Source organism: Lissotriton helveticus, chromosome 3_2 (genome assembly GCF_964261635.1).
Source record: "Lissotriton helveticus chromosome 3_2, aLisHel1.1, whole genome shotgun sequence".
In the NCBI taxonomy this organism is placed as follows: domain Eukaryota; kingdom Metazoa; phylum Chordata; class Amphibia; order Caudata; family Salamandridae; genus Lissotriton; species Lissotriton helveticus.
This window is the reverse complement of record NC_136062.1, coordinates 235,772,966-235,786,399: the sequence shown is the minus strand read 5'-3', so window position 1 is coordinate 235,786,399 and position 13,434 is coordinate 235,772,966. Positions and strand designations below refer to the sequence as shown.

At 43.1% G+C, this 13,434-nt stretch overlaps 1 protein-coding gene across 2 annotated transcripts in view; it reads left to right on the top strand.

Moving 5' to 3' along the window:
- COMMD4 (COMM domain containing 4) overlaps positions 1-8,965 on the top strand; it is a 59,113-nt gene extending 50,148 nt beyond the window's left edge. For both annotated transcript variants that reach the window (XM_078685102.1, XM_078685103.1), the window contains 3 exons: positions 1,482-1,562; positions 3,467-3,640; positions 8,219-8,965. In XM_078685102.1, coding sequence (XP_078541228.1) covers positions 1,482-1,562; positions 3,467-3,640; positions 8,219-8,259 — 296 coding nt within the window. In that variant the 3' untranslated portion in view covers positions 8,260-8,965. The remainder of the gene's footprint in view (positions 1-1,481; positions 1,563-3,466; positions 3,641-8,218) is intronic.
- Positions 8,966-13,434: the final 4,469 nt, after the last annotated feature.

Here is a 13,434-nt window from a genome sequence, read left to right as displayed (position 1 = left end):
CAGGCTTCCGTCAAGATCACAGCACAGAATCAGCCCTTACCCATATTGTAGATGACATACTAAAAATGCTGGACAAGAACGTATCATGCCTTTTAATATTGCTTGATTTATCTGCTGCCTTTGACACCGTCAAACACAACACCCTACTAAAACTAATGGAACAACGAATGGGCTTATCAGGGGCCGTATTACAATGGTTCGCTTCTTTCCTCCAAAACAGATCCTTATGAGTCAAAATGAATCAATCTCTATCTAAGCCACAAGCGATAACTCTTGATGTTTCTCAAGGATCCGCTCTCTCTCCATTCTCTTTAACTTATTCCTGGAACCACTAACAAACATCCTAAAATCAGCTAACATCCACTACCATATGTACGCTGATGACACCCAGCTACAGCTCAAAATTGCCTCTCCAGATGACATTATGTCCCTCAATTCTATCCTACAAAATACACACCTCTGCCTCACGGTTAACCAACTGGAACTCAACGCTGCTAAAACTGAATTTCTTCTCATCTCTCCACCAAATAACAACATCAAGATTGATCTGTGGCTGAATCATCTTACAGCCCTCAAATGCTCACCCCACATCATAGACTCTGCCAGATCCTTAGGTATTACATTAGACAAACACCTAAATATGCAGAGTCACATTAGTGCTGTCACCAAAGGAGCAAACTAATTCTGCAGAAACTGAAACCATACCTACCTCATGAAGTTCTAAAACCAGCGGTACAAGCCCTAGTATTACTCAGATTGGATTACGTTAGTGTCACACAATGTGGCCTACCTAAATACAAACTAGCACCACTAAGAGCCTCTCTCAATGCAGAGGCAAGACTTGTCATCGGAACTAAAAGAAATGCACACCTCACCAGCCCTAAAAACCTTAAATTGGCTACCAGATGAAGCAAGAATCCAACTGAAAATTGCTTGCGTGATGCACAAAGCGCTACACTTCAACACCCCCAGTTACCTGGCACAAAAGCTAGAAAAATCAGGCGGCCGCAGATCCTCACGAAGTGCGCTCACCTTGTTGCTGAAACCCCAACGAACCCACAAATAAAAACTGGGGCTAGAGCAGTCTTGGCGATCTTGGATATGGAACTCTTTACCGCTGGTCCTTCGCCTAATTTCCTCCACCCACGCCTTCAAAAGAGACGCCAAGTCATATCTAATAACTAAGTTCTTACCCTAAATCAACATATCAATGACATTGAATAGATTCTGAAAGCAAACTCTTATGTAGACTATCCTGCCTTGTACGTGCTTTATTCTACTCCAACCACTGTTAGCCTATTCTTAATTGTAGATTTTTTTTTGTCTCACACCCATATGTTTGTATGTTGATCACACCAAGTGCTAATCGTGTTATCTCCATGTAATGCGCTCCGATACCCTAGAGGGTCACGTTTGCGCTATACAAAACTTTTAAAATAAATAGTGATCTTTCTGATGTCCACCTTGACATTGTTTTGCAGAACATGCTACTGGGTTGTGCCGATCCTATGAAGATAAACAGAGCCCCCTACAGGACAGACTGCGAGACTGTAGTTTACGACGTAAGTCAAAATCTCTGCTGGGAAGATGGGTGGGGTAGTCTGATCCAGGGGAATAAACTGCTTAACTTCACCATCCAATTCGAGTTTTCGGAGGCTCCACACTTTTAAACACTAGTACTATACGGTACCACCATTCCAGTACTTTGTAACTACAAGATAACCTCCAAGGAATGGGTTATAAGTATGTGGACCCAGTTTATGTGAGCCGAATCCTGCACATTAATCTCTGTTTCATGCAGATGAAAGCACATAGCAGGTAGAAAATGGGGAGGGGGGTTGAGGATGGGGATATGGAGGGTAACGGACCAGGGAAAAAGTGGGATAGCAAGAGGGAGTTCTTTTCCTTCCCCTCCCTCCACTTGTAACTAATTGGGCCCTATGGCTGCCTCTGTTTTCGATCTTTCTGGTCATGCTCTGTCCGTATTTCTCCCTTGCCTTTTTACTCTTGCTTTCATTCATGTGCCTCGAATCCTATTCACTTTTTCATTAATTTGCTCTCACAAGCTATACCTGTCCTTGTTTATGGTGGTCTTGTTGTATCCCCACTTGCTGTTGTGCCACATGCTGCTTTGCCCACAATTAGGTATTTTTCATTTCCTCTGTTACAGTAACCATCACTGCCTCACTTGGCCAAGCTGAGTCACAATTCTGCAGGTTCTTAATCTTCACAGTTTCAGAGAACAGGAAACTAATTATTCCAACATCTATGGTTGTGAAGTGGGAACTTTTCTTTTTCTTTTAATAAAACAAAAACAATTTGGGTGATTTCAGCACAGTCCGATCAAAATCTCTTCAAGGGTTTTGCATTATAAATGCATGTAGGCATTAGCCTTGTGTTAAAGGGGATGCTGTGGGCTAACATCCTGGTTTTAGTTAATCCACTATCTGTCTATCCTTGTAGAAGCCACAAAAAAGTGATTTTTCAATGAATCTAAGAAACATAGGGGTGGGTAGCAACCAGTAAATGTATCAGTTCACTGAGAAAGAAGGAACCGTATTCCCTAATGCAAAATAGGATAGCACAATCAGACTGTTTTTCTTTTTTCTATCTTCTCTAGAATTCCTCTTTTTTTCCAGAGACAAGATCTAAAAACTCCCCCTTAAAGCTGTATTATTTTATAAAACAGATTCCTTTCTGTATTTCTCACAAGGGTTAATTGGAGCCTTCCAGTCTACAGAGTTCCACATCTATAATTACCAAAATTACGTTTGTGATAAGGGGTTGGAGGGACACTTTTCCTAAATACTGATAACTCAATGAGACGTGGAGGCAGCCTGCTACTAAAGTGAAGTTAGTAGACCGAGTAGTTAAAGACTCACTTCCTGACTTTCATTACTTATTTTGGAGGCTTTATAATCCTGTGAGCTTATCTCCTGAAGATTTGTGCACCATGGACTTTATAGTATGCCCCTCAACAAAACGTCATCCCTTTTTCTCACTGATTTAAGTCTCTCCTGTTTATGCGTCCACTTATGTTTTTGAATTCCACTGCTTCCCCCTTCTATCTCCTCATCCAGACATTAACAATCTGGTATACATCAAGTTTTCTTCTGTCAATTTGTCTTTTGATTTCTTTGTCTCTTTCGCCGTCACACTTATCTAATTTCTTCTTCTTGTCTCTTACCTTCTGTTGTTTTCTGTTTTTTCCAAACTCTGTGCCCTGTCTCGACCTCATTTCTATTAGATCCCACCCTTATTCATTTTTTTTGTTGTATTGTCTTTTCTCACACCCTGTTCTATGACTCCCCTCCCCCCGCACCCATCATCTGTTTCTCATAGCATCATCCTTAGTATCTTTAATCTCTTAAATCCCTCAATTTTCTCTTTCTCTTGTACCCTCAGTCCCTCCCCCGTCTGTCACTGATATTCTTTTCAATCATGGTCTCCTTCGTCTGCTCCATAGTGTCCCGCTTGGACTCCGCGTCGTGGCGAGTGGATTATACACTGAGCTCAAGTGTGTTAGCACAAGTGAATGAGCCATTGATCCACCTAAAGTTCAACCTGCGAGATGGTGAAGGGAGTCTGCAGCCAGTGGATATGACCGTCTCTGCAGAGAAGTTCAGGGTTCTTTTAACAGGTGGGTGGATGCAACTGAAGGCATTCTCACATATATATGCAGCAGTAGAAAAATCAAAGAGAATCACATAGCCTGCATTATACTTTTGGCTACAACATCCTGTTTCACAAATCCATGATAATTTAACACATTTTGACTTATTTTGTGCTTTATACATTTCCAAACTAAAAATATATTCATAAATGCCTCCTGCTCGCTCTGAAAGATAAGAAACGTATTTTCAGCTAAAGACACTTGTCCCGCTCAGAAGTAACTCGAGAAAGATAAAGGTAGATGAGCCATGGGTCATTGGCGGAACAACATTACATTTGCAACAGAAGTGCTCCCACCATACCAATGTAAGCACCTTTAGTGAAAATATCCTAACCAGTGGGCATCTCTCTCTATAATATTGAATGTGTTTAGCAGATCGCAGAAGTGGTGTCTTCACTGTCCTGGTTTGTCTGTAAACCAACCACCAGATTTTAAATAATGTTCTTAATCTGTATAGTCTTGAGAGCATTCATCAGTATAGTCTCAAGAGTATTCATCAGTATACTGTAAAATAAATCAATGAGCACACCAGATTTCTCTCCCCCCTCCTATAGGTTATAGGCTCCAGATTTCTCCCCTCAACGGCCTATCGGGTGGTGGTTTTTAGAGAGAGAATGGTAACCTGGCTGGAAATAGCGCAATCATCTTCATACCATGGAGTATTCCTGTTGCTGCATTGTACCTCACATACCCAAATCTGCATAGAATTCAGGTTATCATCACAGTAATGGTTATTAAAAGCTAGCTATGTAGCGTACTGCTTGAAAGTAAGGCAGGCTTACCCTAAAAAGTCACATCTGGTCATTAATAAGTAAGCTAGCAAACAATTGGTACAAATTTTTACCACATGCTGTGGAGGCACTGGAAGCACAATCCATATCATGATCCATGTGGCTGGTCCGACCACTACGCCATCGCCTTCCTACTACCTGGCACCCACAAGACAAAGGCACCGCAACCGGTAATTCCCAAACGCTGAGTCAGAGACACCAAGAACCTGGACCACAGGGAACTAGAGACTCACTGCAAAACCGACCTCCCCTCCCCCTCTCATATTACTATGGTCAGTGACCTCAATGATCACTACTCTGCGACTTTGTCGAACATTCTGGATGACCTAGCCCCACTAAAACTAAAAAGAACCCAAGTCAAAGACAGAAACCCCTGGTTCACTGTTCCCCTCAACAACGAGAGGAGATTCCTCCGGCAATCTGAAAGAATCTGGAGCCCGCACCCCTCTGCCACTCATCTAAAACATGTCCGCCAGGCTAGAAATGCCTACAATAAAAACATCCTCAACTCAAAAAAATTATTCTTCAGCTCTGAATTGGGGAACGCCAAGAACAGACGCGGCAAGCTCTTCAAACTGGTTAAATACCAATCCAATAAGCTGGCCAAAACACAGAAAGAAACACCCAAGTCTCTAATATCATCTGAGGATTCTTCTTCTTTTTTTGCTGACTTAGGGAACGATCTTAGTTCTGCCACATACTCTCAACCCCTCCCTGACTAGCCTCCTCCTTCCGCGCTGCCCTCACTGGTTTCACCTAAAAATCTAGCACACTGGACCGACTTTAATCTCTATGATGAAGACTCTGTCTCTAAAATCCTCCCTACCCTAACAACCATTTCAATGACCCGCTCCCCTCAAACTGCCTACCTGCCGTCGCCCAATCCATTGTTCCTAGCTGGACTGCAATAATCAACACTTTGCTCCGCGAGGGCTCGATTCCCGACTCTCTGAAAGCCGGCCAAGTCCTCCACATTTTGTAAAAGCCGTTGCTGGATTCAGCATCCCCTGACAACTTCAGACCTATCTCAACATCCCTCTTTTAGCCAAAGTGTTGGAGAATTGTGTGCAACAGCAGCTAAGTCAACACATCAGCAACTTCCACCTACTCAATGACTTCCAATCCGGATTCTGACCTGGAAATAGCACTGAAACTACCATGCTCCACATTGTTGATGCCCTCAGAGCCCTTGACCAAGGCAAAACCTGTTTACTTATCCTCTTAGATCTATCCTCGGACTTCGACACGGTCAACCATGAAAAACTACTCGAACGGCTCAAACTCAGGATGGGATTGGACGGCTCTGGTCTAGAATGGTTTAGGCTTCCTCCAAAACCGATCACAGAGATTCCTAATTAATGGCAACCTCTCTGCTCCCTCTCCGGTCAAGGTTGGAGTCCCTCAAGGATCAACCCTGTTCCCCATCCTCTTTAACCTTTACCTGGAACCGCTTGCCGATGTTCTACGCACGGCGAATATCTCCTACCATATGTTTGCTGACGACAATCAGATCTACATCAATACCTCATCTCTCGAGGAGATTCTCTTCCTGAATGAGGCCTTGAAGTCGACTGTCCATTGGTTCAACTCCAATCAACTCAAACTTAACGCAAAGAAAACAGAATTTATCCTAATCTCCCCTACAAACACCAACCCTGAGATTCAGACATGGATTAAGACTATCACAGCCTTAAACTGCCCACTGACCATCGTGGACTCTGCTAAATCCCTGGGAATCACCCTGAACTTGCGGGACCACATCAATTCGATGGCTAAATCAGCCAGGTTCCACTTGAACTACCTAAGGAAATTGAAACCCTTCCTCAACGCTCCCGACCTAAAAATGGCAGTCTAAGCACTAGTCATCTCTAGACTGGAATATGGCTGTTCCACCCTCTCGGGTCTACCCAAGATCTCCCTAACTCCCTCAAAAGCCTGCCTCAATGCGGCTGCCAGACTACTTACTAACACAAGGAAATTTGACCAAATTTCTTCACACCTGAAAGCTCTGAACTGGCTTACTCTCGAGGCCAGAATACAGCTTAAAATGACATGCATCACACGCAAGGCTCTTTACGCAAACTCCCCTGCATATCTTGCACAGAAACTTGTGATATCAGGAGGAATCAGTCTGCCAGAAACCTCTTGCTCCAACCTGCACGTTTCCAGAAAAAAAAACGTACAATCTGTATTTCTCCGGGGCCGCCCCAAGAATATGGAACTCTCTCCCATCCGCCATTAGAAGGATACTTCTCTGACACTTCAAAAATTATGCCAAAACCTTCCTAATGGGTAAATTCATAGTTTAAATTCTGCCTCCATCCACAACAGAGCCCCTGATTACCTACCAACTACTGCCTCCCTTCGTTTCACCTAGTCAACCCACCAAGAAACCTGGAGCATTGTTCTTGATTAATTGTAAATGTAAACTGTACATATATGCCCGTACTCCTTATGTATCCAGCACCTCCGCCCCCTCCCATTTGTTATAAACTCTGTAACTGGTAACCTTTGTACAACTTTATGATTCCTGTAAAGGCTCTGATACCCTAACATGTCAAGTTTGCGCTCTATAAAACACAAAAATAAATAAATAAATATGGGCATGTGAATTACCCCCCTTCGGGCAGCTATGCTACTGACAAAACAAACAAAGATGATAACTGCAGAACGCGATGCACAAACGGTGAGAAAAATGGGCCATAACAGTGGGGCCATAACGCTCTACGACTCCAAGGCCCTGCTGTCTTATCTCTCCTTGCCCCTAAACTTGACAGTGAAGCACCAGTTAATGGGTTTGCGCTTTGGTCTGGTTCCGTTTAAGGCATATTGGTATGGGCGGAGGGGACCTCGAGGAGAAGGACAGTCAATGTTGCCGTAGCACCAATGGAGAGGAATCATTGACCCATGTTCTCTGAATCTGTAGTACCTTGAACCCGCTAGGAAAATTCTAGGTCCGACCAATTGGGCACATTCTAAACATCCAGACCTGCCAAGGAGCGGCAGAGGCATGCTGGAGGGGACTCTGCACAATTAGCCGCTTGCTTCATGAAATTTATGAAAGCCATAGCAGCACTGTTGGAGACCGGTGATTTAACAAAAGACATAGACTGATACATTTAAGACATTGCTTAATTTTAATAGCCTAGCGACATATTTTACTGATAAAGCATTTATGAAGAATATTGTATATTGTAATATCTTTTGGCAGATCTCGACTGAGATTCTTTGAAATATTTATGGTTAAAACTCTATTTTTATATACGGATCTTTTTCTATAACACATTTTCTATGTATGTAATGATTGCAATAATTTTAAGCAATTGTGCAGTAAATAAATTCATCTAATCTAAATACTGAATTTGCTTTTTAAGTATCCCAGGAATAGAGAAGATATGCCTATTCTAGCCATTGTTTTTGTACATAACTGTCTTGTAGTGCATCCTGGCATGGGAGTGTCGGGATTAAGGCAGAAGAGTGATATAAGTTCTTTACACAGTGTGTTTTAATATATTAAACCACCCTTCCATAGGAGTAATGAGTGTAAAGTTAGTAAATGAGTGTAAAACCGTTGTGGGCAGACCTGGACTAACCATAGAGTCGGAGCAACAGACAGTGCAGTCTATGGTGTCACAGCACAAGACATATTTATTTATTCCCTGATGGACACCATCATTCATTATTGCCTTAGGTGTGGGATTGATCTTTGGCCAGGATACCATCTCGCGTTTTACTCATTTCTTTTCTGTTTCAGAGTTGAAGCAGGCCCAGGAGATGATGAACTCCCTGAACTGAAGAAAACATCCAACACACACACACACACACACACACCACAGCGTAGCCATGTTTGCTGGCTCAGAATGTGTGCAGCATCTTCAAGAAGCAAAGCAGAGCTATCATCTGGGACCAGCCTTGTCTGCTGTACATCCTCAGCCATTTCACAGTGCCATATGTTAGTCAAAACTCTGCAGCCGGAACTCAGTTAGGAGGAAGGAATTGCTAATTTGTGGAATTAATTTGCCTCACTACCTGTCAGACCTTCTTACATTCCTCCACGTTTGAGTATCTACATTGGGAGGCTCTTCACCCCTGCAGCGAGATCAACACGTGCTACAGCGTGCAAATGGCTTCTTGACAGGGTCCCATTTGCATCCTTGGGTGTTTCATTCCTATAAGTAGAGCCCGATCGATCTGCTTTGGTAAGGCCAGCATAAGGAGGCATAACTGTCTTCTGGTGTACAACTGACGAGTGTCAGTGGACACTGAGGTGCACAGCTGTTGTGTTATAGACCTGGCAGTTCACACTGCCATCTCCAGTGTCTTCCTACCCATGACTGATAGATGCTCTGATTCTTGCAACCATCCGAACAGAGTATTTTACAAACTCATGTGCTGATGAACTCTCAAACTCGTAACAGGTTCAGCTTTTGGAACGCATTTTAATACGAGGACAGTAGCAACCACTTGAAATTCAATTAATAAAATGTAAACCTTATTGACAGACTCTCCTGTTGATCTGTGAGTTACTGAATTGACTAATCTGGCATTAATTTTGCTCATTCTAGCAATAGTAACTCATGTAAATTAGCACTTGGGTCAGAAGTTAGCCCATTATCACGTTTTCAAAGCCTTGATCTTGTCTACCCTGTCTGCCAACATCCTTTTAGAAATTATCCGCAGTGCCATGGATTACAGAAGTCTTCAGAGACGTTAACATTGAGTGACTTGCAATTATGCTGTCATGAGAAATAGTGATTCCTTCCTGTAACACACAGTATGGGTTAGAATTAAGTCCGGAAAGGAAAATGCTACTTACCAGTATGCATCTGTTCTTGGCATGTAGAGCTGCAGATTGCTACACTTAGCATTAGATCGCCACCTGGTGTTGGGCTCGGATGATTGCACGTTGTTGTCGTCTTGGAAGAAGTCTTTGTAGTCACGAGATAGGTGACTTCTCCCTTGGACGATAGTGCGCATGGGCATCGGCTCCATCCTTAGATTGTTTTTCGCCATGATGGGAAATGATGGAGTTAGTAGAAGTAAAGAAAAAGGATGTCCATGCGTGTGCATCTAGGTAAGATAAAACTGGAACAGATTCAGGTCCCGGGGAAGCGGGAGGGCGTGTAGCAATCAGCAGCTCTACATGCCAAGAACAGATGCATACTGGTAAGTAGCATTTTCCGTTCGAGGCATATGAGCTGCAGATACTACACTTAGCATCGATTGTGCAGCAGTGTCTCCCCTAGCGGTGGTCACCAGTATTCGTTGCAGTAGTTTGAAAGAAAGTTTTTAGAACAGCTTGGCCTACTGCAGCTTGCTGCTTGGCTTGCACATCAACACAGTAGTGTTTAGTGAAGGTGTGTGTTGTAGACCATGTTGCTGCTTTACAGATGTCTTCTAGGGGATGTTCCCTAAGAAAGCCATAAAGGCTCCTAGTTTGCGTGTGGAGTGTGCTCTAGGAGGAACTGTTAATGTACGTTTTGCTTTTTGATAGCATATTTGGATACATTTTACAATCCACCTTGCAATTCCAGCTTTAGAGATGGGGTTGCCTTTATGTGGTGTAGAGAAAGATACAAACAATTGCTTTGTTTTATGAAAAGATTTGGTCCTATCTATATAATAGAGAAGAGCTCTTTTGACGTCTAGTGTGTGCAGAGCCCTTCCTGCCACAGAGTCAGGGTTTTGGAAAAACACGGGTAACTCTACAGATTGGCGTAAATGAAAAGGAGTAATGACTTTTGGAAGGAATTTTGGATTAGTTCTTAAAACCACTTTGTTACGATGTAGTTGTAAAAATGGTTCTTGTATTGTGAAAGCTTGTATCTCACTTACTCTTCTGAGAGAGGTAATAACAATAAGGAAAGCTGTTTTCCACGTGAGGAATTGCAGTTCACATTTATGTAAAGGCTCAAAAGGGGGTCCCATGAGTCTTGTAAGAACAACGTTTAGGTTCCACACTGGAGAAGGTGGCAACCTGGGTGGGATGATTCTTTTCAATCCTTCCATAAATGCTTTAATTGCAGGTACTCGGAAAAGAGACAGATGTTGTCTATTTTGTAAATATGCTGCAATTTCTGCAAGGTGCAGGCGTATGGATGAATATGCCAAGTTACATCTTTGTAAATGTATAAGGTAGCAAATGATATTCTGGATGGAAGCATCCAGGGGATCATTTTGGTTATTGTTGCAATAAATGGCAAATCTCTTCCATTTAGCAGCATAACAAGCTCTGGTAGTAGGTCCCCTGGCCTCTTTAATGATGTTCATACAGTCTGGTGGTAAGTTAAGATAACCAAACTCTAAGACTTCAGGAGCCAGATCGCCAAATTCAGTTGATTTGGGTCTGGATGTCGGATGTCTCTATGGTTCTGCGTTAGCAGGGATGGAGTAAGTCATAACTTTTTGTGTGGAACTAGAGAGAGTTCTAGCAGCGTGGTGAACCACGGTTGGCATGCCCATGTGGGAGCTACCAGGATTAATTTGAGAGACTGTTGTCTGAGCTTGCGTATTACTAATGGTATTAGTGGTATTGGCGGAAAAGCGTAGGCAAATCTGCCTGACCAGTTCATCCATATCGCATTGCCCTTGGACAGCGGGTGTGGAAACCTGGCGGCGAAGGTTGGGCATTTTGCGTTTTTGTGTGTGGCGAACAGATGTATGTCTGGATGACCCCACTTGTGGAAGAATGATTGAAGAACTTGTGGATGTAGTTCCCATTCGTGAATATGTTGTGTCTGCCGACTCAACAGATCTGCTATCTGATTGTGAACTCCTGGAAGGTGCTCTGCCAACAGACATATGTTTGTGGAATGGCCCATCTCCAAATGTTCTGTGCGAGCTGGGACAGTTGTAGAGAGTGTGTCCCCCCCTCCCCCCCCTGTTTTTGTATATAATACATGGCTGTCATGTTGTCCGTCCGGATTAAGACTGCTTTGTTTTGTACTTGTACTTGGAATGTTTTGAGTGCTAAGAATATTGCTTTCAGCTCTAGATGGTTGATATGGAACAATTTTTGTTGACTGTTCCATTGTCCTTGAGTTGTATGATGTAGGAGATGGGCTCCCCATCCTGTGATAGATGCGTCTGCTGTGAGCACTAGTTGTGGAACAGGTTGGAGGAACGGCCGCCCTTTTGTCAAGTTTTTTGTGTTCCACCACTGCAGAGAGCGATGTGTGCGGCTGTTTACCAACACCAGGTCTGTTAGTTGACCTTGAGCCTGGTTCCACTGTTGTGCTAGACATTCCTGTAACGGACGCATCTGCAGTCTTGCATATGGTACAATAAAGATGCAAGATGCCATCATACCTATTAGTCTCATGAACACTCTGGCTTGCAGATATTGTTGGTGTTGAAAGGCTGTAACTAAGGCTTGAATGCTCTGTATCCTTGCTGGACTGGGATACGCTAGAGCGGTAGACGTGTTTATTGTAGCCACTAGATACTGATGTATATGAGAGGGTTGCATGTGTGACTTGGTGTAGTTGATTGTGAACCCTAAGTCGTGCAATGTTTGAATTGTCTGATGTGTGTGTTGGGCACACTGATTGAATGACTTGGCTTTTATGAGCCAATCGTCTAGATAAGGGAAGACATGTATTTGTTGTCTCCTGAGATGTGATGCTACTACTGCTAGGCACTTTATGAATACCCGTGGTGCTATTGTCACTCCAAAGGGAAGGACTTTGAACTGGTAATATTGTCCTTCCAGTACAAACCTTAGATACTTTCTGTGAGCAGGATGTATAGGAATGTGGAAGTAGGCGTCCTTTAGGTCTAGTGTTGTAAGGAAATCGCCTTGTTGCAGCAGTGGGAGCACTTGTTGTAAGGTGATCATGTGAAAATGATCTCATTGTATGTAATGATTGAGGGGCCTGAGATCGAGAATTGGTCTTAGTATCCCGTCCTTTTTGGGAATTAGAAAATACAGCGAGTAAACCCCTGTTCCTTGTTCTTGTAAAGGAACTATTTGTATTGCGTCCTTTTGTAGAAGTGACAGAACTTCTTGTTTGAGCAGAGTAAGGTGTTCTGTAGACATTGGACGCTGCCTGTGTGGTATGTGTGGAGGGGTTGCTGTAAGTTCTAGGTAGTAGCCATACTGGATAATCTGTCTTACCCACTTGTCTGTTGTGATGGAGTTCCAGACATGCAGGAATTGCGTTAATCTGCCCCCCACAGGAGAGGAATGCTGTTGGGGGAGCAGAGGGAAGTCACTGTTTTGTGGTGGGAGAGGTATGATTATTGTTGTTACCCCGACCTCTTCCTTTGTTGTTATTCCCTCTTTATCCTCCTCTAAAATATCCCTTGTTAGAGGATGTTTGTGTGTTAGATTTGAAGGATGTTGTGTTGTCTGCACCAGTTTGTTTGGAGCCTCCTCTGTAGAAGGAGCGACGAAAATAACTTTTAGCCTGTGTGGACTGTAAAGCCCCCATGGATTTGGCAGTATCTGTATCCTTCTTCATCTTTTCAAGTGCTGTCTACTTCTGGTCCAAACAATTGGTTTTGATTAAATGGTTGATTTAAAATGGTAGTTTGCACTTCCTGTTTAAATCCTGAAATGCGTAGCCACGCATGTCTCCTAAGTACGACACTAGTATTTACAGCTCTAGATGCAGTGTCTGCTACATCTAGTGCGCACTTGATTGAGGCATTAGAAATTAGCTTGCCTTCTTGTATAAGGTCGTGTGCCTGTGTTTTATATTGGTCAGGTAGATGTTCTAGTAGTTTCTCTAACTGATCATAATGAGCCCTATCATATCGTGAAAGGAGGGCTTGTGTGTTAGCTATGCGCCATATGTTGGTAGCTTGCGCAGCTATTCTTTTGCCTGAAGCATCTATTACCTTGGATTCTTTATCAGGTAGGGGTGCCTCACCTGAAGTTTGTGAGTTTGCCCTTTTCCTAGCATTTGACACAACTAGTGAATCTAATGGTAGTTGTCCTTTAATGTAGGCTGGATCTGCAGGTGCAGG